The sequence below is a fragment of the Hyperolius riggenbachi genome, chromosome 2 (assembly GCF_040937935.1).
Source record: "Hyperolius riggenbachi isolate aHypRig1 chromosome 2, aHypRig1.pri, whole genome shotgun sequence".
Classification (NCBI taxonomy): domain Eukaryota; kingdom Metazoa; phylum Chordata; class Amphibia; order Anura; family Hyperoliidae; genus Hyperolius; species Hyperolius riggenbachi.
Genome location: NC_090647.1, coordinates 6,765,334 through 6,776,796, shown reverse-complemented (window position 1 = coordinate 6,776,796; position 11,463 = coordinate 6,765,334). Strand labels below are relative to the sequence as shown.

Here is an 11,463-nt window from a genome sequence, read left to right as displayed (position 1 = left end):
CTGATACACCTACTTAGCACTGACCATGAGAGAGAGCTGGCAGAGCGCTCCGTACATCGCAGCTTGTATATATATGATACCACAGAACACCTTCAGAGGTCCTGTGGAGTCCATGATTACCAGGAGGAGCTACACTATATTACAGGCTGATATCTCAGATTGAGACTCACCTGGGTTGTCCATTAGATCTGGCACTGATGTCTAAGACTGAGAACCTTCTGGGTTGTCCATTAGTTCTGGCACTGATATCTCAGATTGAGACTCTCCTGGGTTGTCCATTAAATCTGGCACTGATATCTCAGACTGAGAACCTTCTGGGTTGTCCATTAGTTCTGGCACTGATATCTCAGATTCAGACTCTCCTGGGTTGTCCATTAAATCTGGCACTGATATATCAGATTGAGAACCTCCTAGGTTGTCCATTAGATCTGGCACTGATATCTCAGATTGAGACTCACCTGGGTTGTCCATTAGATCTGGCACTGATGTCTCAGACTGAGAACCTTCTGGGTTGTCCATTAGTTCTGGCACTGATATCTCAGATTGAGACTCTCCTGGGTTGTCCATTAAATCTGGCACTGATACATCAGATTGAGAACCTCCTGGGTTGTCCATTGGATCTGGCACTGATATATCAGATTGAGAACCTCCTGGGTTGTCCATTAGATCTGGCACTGATATATCAGATTGAGAACCTCCTGGGTTGTCCATTAGATCTGGCACTGATATCTCAGATTGAGACTCTCCTGGGTTGTCCATTAGATCTGGCACTGACATCTCAGATTGAGAACCTCCTGGGTTGGCCATTAGATCTGGCACTGATATCTCAGACTGAGACTCTCCTGGGTTGCCCATTAGATCTGGCACTGATATCTCAGACTGGGAACCTCCTGGGTTGCCCATTAGATCTGGCACTGATATCTCAGACTGAGAACTTTCTGGGTTGTCCATTAGATCTGGCACTGATATCTCAGACTGAGAACCTTCTGGGTTGCCCATTAGATCTGGCACTGATATCTCAGATTGAGAACTTTCTGGGTTGTCCATTAGATCTGGCACTGATATCTCAGACTGAGAACATTCTGGGTTGTCCATTAGATCTGGCACTGATACCTCAGACTGGGAACCTCCTGGGTTGCCCATTAAATCTGGCACTGAAATCTCAGACTGAGAACCTCCTGGGTTGTCCATTAGATCTGACACTGATATCTCAGATTGAGAACCTTCTGGGTTGGCCATTAGATCTGGCACTGATATCTCAGACTGGGAACCTTCTGGGTTGTACATTAGATCTGGCACTGATATCTCAGAATGAGAACCTTCTGGGTTGTCCATTAGTTCTGGCACTGATATCTCAGATTGAGACTCTCCTGGGTTGTCCATTAAATCTGGCACTGATATATCAGATTGAGAACCTTCTGGGTTGTCCATTAGATCTGGCACTGATATCTCAGATTCAGACTCTACTGGGTTGTCCATTAAATCTGGCACTGATATATCAGATTGAGAACCTCCTAGGTTGTCCATTAGATCTGGCACTGATATCTCAGATTGAGACTCACCTGGGTTGTCCATTAGATGTGGCACTGATGTCTCAGACTGAGAACTTTCTGGGTTGTCCATTAGTTCTGGCACTGATATCTCAGATTGAGACTCTCCTGGGTTGTCCATTAAATCTGGCACTGATATCTCAGACTGAGAACCTTCTGGGTTGTCCATTAGTTCTGGCACTGATATCTCAGATTCAGACTCTCCTGGGTTGTCCATTAAATCTGGCACTGATATATCAGATTGAGAACCCCCTAGGTTGTCCATTAGATCTGGCACTGATATCTCAGATTGAGACTCACCTGGGTTGTCCATTAGATCTGGCACTGATGTCTCAGACTGAGAACCTTCTGGGTTGTCCATTAGTTCTGGCACTGATATCTCAGATTGAGACTCTCCTGGGTTGTCCATTAAATCTGGCACTGATACATCAGATTGAGAACCTCCTGGGTTGTCCTTTGGATCTGGCACTGATATCTCAGATTGAGAACCTCCTGGGTTGTCCATTAGATCTGGCACTGATATTTCAGATTGAGAACCTTCTGGGTTGTCCATTAGATCTGGCACTGATATCTCAGACTGAGACTCTTCTGGGTTGTCCATTAGATCTGGTTCTGATATCTCAGACTTAGAATCTTCTAGGTTGTCCATTAAATCTGGCACTGATATCTCAGACTGAGACTCTTCTGGGTTGTCCATTAGATCTGGTACTGATATCTAAGACTGAGACTCTTCTAGGTTGTCCATTAGATCTGGTACTGATATCTCAGACTGAGAATCTTCTAGGTTGTCCATTAGATCTGGCACTGATATCTCAGACTGAGACTCTTCCGGGTTGTCCATTAAATCTGCCACTGATATCTCAGATTTAGACTCTTCCGGGTTGTCCATTACATCTGTCACTGATATCTCAGATTTAGACTCTTCTGGGTTGTCCATTAGATCTGGCACTGATATCTCAGATTGAGAACCTTCTGGGTTGTCCATTAGATCTGGCACTGATATCTCAGATTGAGAACCTTCTGGGTTGTCCATTAGATCTGGCACTGATATCTCAGACTGAGACTCTTCCGGGTTGTCCATTAGATCTGCCACTGATATCTCAGACTGAGACTCTCCTGGGTTGTCCATTAGATCTGGCACTGATATCTCAGATTAAGACTCTTCTGGGTTGTCCATTAGATCTGGTACTGATATCTCAGATTTAGACTCTTCGGGGTTGTCCATTAGATCTGGCACTGATATCTCAGATTAAGACTCTTCTGGGTTGTCCATTAGATCTGGCACTGATATCTCAGACTGAGACTCTTCTGGGTTGTCCATTAGATCTGGCACTGATATCTCACAAGGGTCATACAACAAGTGTGGCCATCATGATCTTCACACCCATAACAAGTGTGGCCACAAAACACCTGATCTGAAGTACGGTCCCCTGTATCGGAGGAAGGGAAGGTTAGTAGTTGGGGCCCCCATAGCTCTGCCCCCCTGAGATCTCAGAGGCTCCTCCCCTGTAGTTACACCCCTGTGTTCAGTAATGGTTTTGGCTGAATCATGTCTTTCAGCAGGAACGAGTCTCTTGTTTTCGGATGTGTACGTTGTGATGATAATGATGACGCAGCTCCTGTTGATTAAGTTGTTGATGTTGATGAATTTCCGGGGAAGGCGGCTCTCTGGCCTCCGGGCTCACATTCTGCATACGGAAAACAGTTCTCACAGCATAGCCATCCTTGCGTCACATGAAAGATGATCTCTATCTCCTGATCCCCGGCCCCAGGGCCAAATACCAGCTGAGGGTTGGGCGGGTCACAGAGTGACAGTTTAGGTGCATAGCACACATAGCAGCCAAGTCACGCCGGCCTGCAGGGACAGCCACAAATATCACGGCCTCATCTCTGAAGTCACTGCTAAGCCAAGGTTTATTGTCCCATCAGATGCCTGGGAGAGGCTTCCTACACACTGACGGAGAGTCACCCAGCAACAATGGCCATAGTGACAATCTGGGGACAAAACAAACACAATAATGATGACAGAAATCAAACAGAAAAACAACCGTCTTATGACAAAACATTTTATCATTCTCTAGAGAGTTCTCCTAATTGTGCTGCTGTATAGAGGCCAGAGGATGAAACTCTACAGACTATCAGTGTTCAGGCCCTGAGATATCAGTGGGGGCTGAGTACAGGGAAACGCTTCCTCCTTCTCCAGGGCCCACCTGCAATTCACATTTTCTCCTAAGTTTACTCCTGGGTGATATTTTTCCACCTTGTCATTAAAATGCTTTTGAAATGAAACCTGAAGGTACTTTATAGAAAATAGTTTCACTTACCTGGTACTTTAGCCAGCCTGCTGCAGCCACCCTGTGCCTGCGCCATCATTTGACCACCCTCCGATCCCCTGCCGCGACTATGCTTCGGTATCACTGATTTGCAAGTCTGGCTCTTGCCACACACATTCTCGTTTGCGTTCTTGTCCACGCAGAAGCAGTGGCCATAGGCTTGCAAGTTGGTGATAACTAAACTTAGCCACAGCGGGGGATTGGAGGATCGTTCAGTGGTGGTGCAGGCACAGGACGGCGGCAGTGGGCTGGCAAAAGCCCCAGGTAAGTGAAACTCTTTTCTTTAAAGTACCTTCAGGTTTACTCTACGCCATCATCAAGCGCAAAATTGCCAGAACTTTTTCACCTAACTGTTGGTACTTTCCCAATTGCAGAATGCTGAAAAGTTATTTTAAACCGACAATGAAAAATTATCTCCTAGGAGAAAAAGTAAATTGAATACGGGCAGTAGAGTCTAATTCACAAAGCTTTTCTGATGAATTATCTTACCTTATTTATTGACTCAGAATGTATCTCTCCTCAAATCCCCTAACTCATGATTTATATCTCCTTATCTAACATAACTCATGATTTATCTCTCCTTATCTAACATAACTCATGATGTATCTCTCCTTATCTAACATAACTCATGATTTATCTCTCCTTATCTAACATAACTCATGATTTATCTCTCCTTATCTAACATAACTGATGATTTATCTCTACTTATCTAACATAACTCATGATTTATCTCTCCTTATCTAACGTAACTCAATATTTATCTCTCCTTATCTAACTTAACACAATTATTTATCTCTCCATATCTAATTTAACTTATGATTTATCTCTCCTTATCTAACTTAACTCAAGATTTATCTCTACTTATCTAACTTAACTCAAGATTTATTGCTCCTTATCTAACTTAACTGAATTTTTATCTCTCCTTGGGGTTGATTCACTAAAAACGAACTCATAGCACGGCCGCACTAGTGTTTTGAAAGCGTATCGGTTTTCACGCACAATCGCACATTTTTGTGCGCTAACGCAAATTTTTGCGTGCAAAAATCCCTGTTTACACGCAACAATTCACATTTACAAATGAAAAACGTGAAGCGCGTTATAACGCGCGCAAAATGCTAGCGTGGTCGTGCTATGAGTTAGAACAGTTTAGTGAATCAATCTCCTTATTTAACTTAACTCAATGATTTATCTCTTCTTATCTAACTTAACTCAATGATTTATCTCTCCTTATCTAACTTAACTCATGATTTATCTCTCCTTATCTAACTTAACTCATGATTTATCTCTACTTATCTAACTTAACTCAAGATTTATCTCTCCTTATCTAACTTAACTCATGATTTATCTCTCCTTATCTAACTTAACTCATGATTTATCTCTCCTTATCTAACTTAACTCAATGATTTATCTCTCCTTATCTAACTTAACTCATGATGTATCTCTCCTTATCTAACTTAACTCATGATGTATCTCTCCTTATCTAACTTGACTCATGATTTTTTTCTCCTTATCTAACTTAACTCACGATTTATCTCTCCTTATCTAACATAACTCATGATTTTTTTCTCCTTATCTAACTTAACTCACGATTTATCTCTCCTTATCTAACTTAACTCAAGATTTAAGTTTTATTTGAGTAGCCTGACTGATGTAATGGTAATGAGCATTACTGCTTGAATACTGTGGGTCGCACAAATGGCATAACTCACAGGCTGGTGGAAGTAAGCGTAATATTGCGGTGCGCTGTTCTTGCATTTCAATATTACCGCAGTTACAAGTATCAGTAAAATTATTTGACTTAACTCATGATTTATCTCTCCTTATTTATTTCATGATTTATAAGTAAGCTTTATGAATCAAACCCTTTGTCTCTAACCTGACAAGACTTGGACCTGACATTACATCTCCTGCACCTGTTACCCTTACTGCACAGAAGTAATGGCTGTGAGAAGCATTCTCAGGTGAAAGAGTTCAAATAAAGATGGGAGTTCTGTTTGGATACCAATGAGTGTCAATTCTGAGGATCATTTCCATACAGGGTGTGAATTTTATGAAGCTGAGAACATGCTCCTCTATGTGCCTCTAAAAAGGAGGGGGTTATAGAGGAACTGAGCTAAAAAAGAGCTTTGACTTTAGTGCAGAGCATTATAAAAACAAAATACAAGCATTCTACCTAAATACAAATACTAAACACAAGAATACTGCCTAAATACAAATACTAAACAAAATACAAGCATTCTACCTAAATACAAATACTAAACACAAGAATACTGCCTAAATACAAAAACTAAACAAAATACAAGCATTCTACCTATATACAAATACTAAACACAAGAATACTGCCTAAATACAAATACTAAACAAAATACAAGCATTCTACCTAAATACAAATACTAAACACAACACAAGAATACTACCTAGATACAAATACTAAACAAAATACAAGAATACTGCCTAAATACAAATACTAAACAAAATACAAGAATATTACCTAAATACAAATACTAAACAAAATACAAGAATACTACCTAAATACAAATACTAAACAAAATACAAGACTACTACCTAAATACAAATACTACACAAAATACAAGAATACTGCCTAAATACAAATACTAAACAAAATACAAGAATACTGCCTAAATACAAATACTAAACAAAATACAAGAATACTGCCTAAATACAAATACTAAACAAAATGCAAGAATATTATCTAAATTCAAATACTAAACAAAATACAAGAATAATGCCTAAATACACATACTAAACAAAATACAAGAATACTGCCTAAATACAAATACTAAACAAAATACAAGAATATTATCTAAATTCAAATTCTAAACAAAATACAAGAATACTGCCTAAATACAAATACTAAACAAAATACAAGAATATTATCTAAATTCAAATACTAAACAAAATACAAGAATACTGCCTAAATACAAATACTAAACAAAATACAAGAATACTGCCTAAATTCAAATTCTAAACGAAATACAAGAATACTGCCTAAATACAAATACTAAACAAAATACAAGAATATTATCTAAATTCAAATACTAAACAAAATACAAGAATACTGCCTAAATACAAATACTAAACAAAATACAAGAATACTGCCTAAATACAAATACTAAACAAAATACAAGAATATTATCTAAATTCAAATACTAAACAAAATACAAGAGAACTACCTAAATACAAATACTGAACAAAATACAAGAATACTGCTTAAATACAAATACTAAACAAAATACAAGAATATTATCTAAATGCAAATACTAAACACACGAATACTGCCTAAATACAAATACTAAACAAAATACAAGCATAATACCTGAATACAAATACTAAACAAAATACAAGAATATTATCTAAATACAAATACTAAACACAAGAATACTGCCTAAATACAAATACTAAACAAAATACAAGAATATTATCTAAATACAAATACTAAACACAAGAATACTACCTAAATACAAATACCAAACAAAATACAAGAATACTGCCTGCATACAAATACTAAACAAAATACAAGAGTACTGCCTAAATACAAATACCAAACAAAATACAAGAATACTGCCTAAATACAAATACTAAACAAAATACAAGCATACTACCTGAATACAAATACTAAACAAAATACAGGAATACTACCTAAATACAAATACTAAACAAAATACAGGAATACTACCTGAATACAAATACTAAACAAAATACAGGAATACTGCCTAAATACAAATACTAAACAAAATACAAGAATACTGCCTAAATACAAATACTAAACAAAATACAAGCATACTACCTGAATACAAATACTAAACAAAATACAGGAATACTACCTAAATACAAATACTAAACAAAATACAGGAATACTACCTGAATACAAATACTAAACAAAATACAGGAATACTACCTGAATACAAATACTAAACAAAATACAAGAATACTGCCTACATACAAATACTAAACACAATACAAGAACATTATCTAAATACAAATACTAAACTAAACAAAAGAATACTACCTAAATACAAATACCAAACAAAATACAAGAATACTGCCTACATACAAATACTAAACACAATACAAGCATAGTATCGAAATACAAATACTAAACAAAATACAAGAATATTATCTAAATTCAAATACTAAACAAAATACAAGAATACTGCCTAAATACAAATACTAAACACAAGAATACTGCCTAAATACAAATACTAAACACAATATAAGCATACTACCTAAATACAAATACTGAACAAAATACAAGAATACTGCCTAAATACAAATACTAAACAAAATACAAGAATATTATCTAAATACAAATACTAAACACAAGAATACTGCCTAAATACAAATACTAAACAAAATACAAGCATATTACCTGAATACAAATACTAAACAAAATACAGGAATACTACCTAAATACAAATACCAAACAAAATACAAGAATACTGCCTGCATACAAATACTAAACAAAATACAAGAATACTGCCTAAATACAAATACTAAACAAAATACAGGAATACTACCTAAATACAAATACTAAACAAAATACAAGAATATTATCTAAATACAAATACTAAACACAAGAATACTGCCTAAATACAAATACTAAACAAAATACAAGAATATTATCTAAATACAAATACTAAACACAAGAATACTACCTAAATACAAATACCAAACAAAATACAAGAATACTACCTACATACAAATACTAAACAAAATACAAGAATACTGCCTAAATACAAATACTAAACAAAATACAAGCATACTACCTGAATACAAATACTAAACAAAATACAGGAATACTACCTAAATACAAATACTAAACAAAATACAGGAATACTACCTGAATACAAATACTAAACAAAATACAGGAATACTACCTGAATACAAATACTAAACAAAATACAAGAATACTGCCTACATACAAATACTAAACACAATACAAGAACATTATCTAAATACAAATACTAAACTAAACAAAAGAATACTACCTAAATACAAATACCAAACAAAATACAAGAATACTGCCTACATACAAATACTAAACACAATACAAGCATAGTATCGAAATACAAATACTAAACAAAATACAAGAATATTATCTAAATTCAAATACTAAACAAAATACAAGAATACTGCCTAAATACAAATACTAAACACAAGAATACTGCCTAAATACAAATACTAAACACAATATAAGCATACTACCTAAATACAAATACTGAACAAAATACAAGAATACTGCCTAAATACAAATACTAAACAAAATACAAGAATATTATCTAAATACAAATACTAAACACAAGAATACTGCCTAAATACAAATACTAAACAAAATACAAGCATATTACCTGAATACAAATACTAAACAAAATACAGGAATACTACCTAAATACAAATACCAAACAAAATACAAGAATACTGCCTGCATACAAATACTAAACAAAATACAAGAATACTGCCTAAATACAAATACTAAACAAAATACAGGAATACTACCTAAATACAAATACTAAACAAAATACAAGAATATTATCTAAATACAAATACTAAACACAAGAATACTGCCTAAATACAAATACTAAACAAAATACAAGAATATTATCTAAATACAAATACTAAACACAAGAATACTACCTAAATACAAATACCAAACAAAATACAAGAATACTACCTACATACAAATACTAAACAAAATACAAGAGTACTGCCTAAATACAAATACCAAACAAAATACAAGAATACTGCCTAAATACAAATACTAAACACAATACAAGCATACCACCTGAATACAAATACTAAACAAAATACAGGAATACTACCTAAATACAAATACTAAACAAAATACAGGAATACTACCTGAATACAAATACTAAACAAAATACAGGAATACTGCCTAAATACAAATACTAAACAAAATACAAGAATACTACCTGAATACAAATACTAAACAAAATACAAGAATACTGCCTACATACAAATACTAAACACAATACAAGAATATTATCTAAATACAAATACTAAACAAAACAAAAGAATACTACCTAAATACAAATACCAAACAAAATACAAGAATACTGCCTGCATACAAATACTAAACAAAATACAAGAATACTGCCTAAATACAAATACTAAACAAAATACAGGAATACTACCTAAATACAAATACTAAACAAAATACACGAATATTATCTAAATACAAATACTAAACACAAGAATACTACCTAAATACAAATACTAAACAAAATACAAGCATATTACCTGAATACAAATACTAAACAAAATACAGGAATACTACCTAAATACATATACCAAACAAAATACAAGAATACTGCCTGCATACAAATACTAAACAAAATACAAGAATACTGCCTAAATACAAATACTAAACAAAATACAGGAATACTACCTAAATACAAATACTAAACAAAATACAAGAATATTATCTAAATACCAATACTAAACACAAGAATACTGCCTAAATACAAATACTAAACAAAATACAAGAATATTATCTAAATACAAATACTAAACACAAGAATACTACCTAAATACAAATACCAAACAAAATACAAGAATACTACCTACATACAAATACTAAACAAAATACAAGAGTACTGCCTAAATACAAATACCAAACAAAATACAAGAATACTGCCTAAATACAAATACTAAACACAATACAAGCATACCACCTGAATACAAATACTAAACAAAATACAGGAATACTACCTAAATACAAATACTAAACAAAATACAAGAGTACTGCCTAAATACAAATACCAAACAAAATACAAGAATACTGCCTAAATACAAATACTAAACACAATACAAGCATACCACCTGAATACAAATACTAAACAAAATACAGGAATACTACCTAAATACAAATACTAAACAAAATACAGGAATACTACCTGAATACAAATACTAAACAAAATACAGGAATACTGCCTAAATACAAATACTAAACAAAATACAATAATACTACCTGAATACAAACACTAAACAAAATACAAGAATACTGCCTACATACAAATACTAAACACAATACAAGAATATTATCTAAATACAAAAACTAAACAAAACAAAAGAATACTACCTAAATACAAATACCAAACAAAATACAAGAATACTGCCTGCATACAAATACTAAACAAAATACAAGAATACTGCCTAAATACAAATACTAAACAAAATACAGGAATACTACCTAAATACAAATACTAAACAAAATACACGAATATTATCTAAATACAAATACTAAACACAAGAATACTACCTAAATACAAATACTAAACAAAATACAAGCATATTACCTGAATACAAATACTAAACAAAATACAGGAATACTACCTAAATACATATACCAAACAAAATACAAGAATACTGCCTGCATACAAATACTAAACAAAATACAAGAATACTGCCTAAATACAAATACTAAACAAAATACAGGAATACTACCTAAATACAAATACTAAACAAAATACAAGAATATTATCTAAATACCAATACTAAACACAAGAATACTGCCTAAATACAAATACTAAACAAAATAC

General features: G+C 34.0%; 1 protein-coding gene across 1 annotated transcript; it reads right to left on the bottom strand.

The window, feature by feature from the left end:
- Positions 1 to 201: 201 nt before the first annotated feature.
- On the bottom strand, positions 202 to 2,247 carry LOC137544558 (aggrecan core protein-like). Its single transcript, XM_068265658.1, has one exon. It carries the CDS (start codon positions 2,245 to 2,247, stop codon positions 202 to 204), a length of 2,046 nt encoding a protein of 681 aa, XP_068121759.1.
- Between the last annotated feature and the right edge of the window lie 9,216 nt (positions 2,248 to 11,463).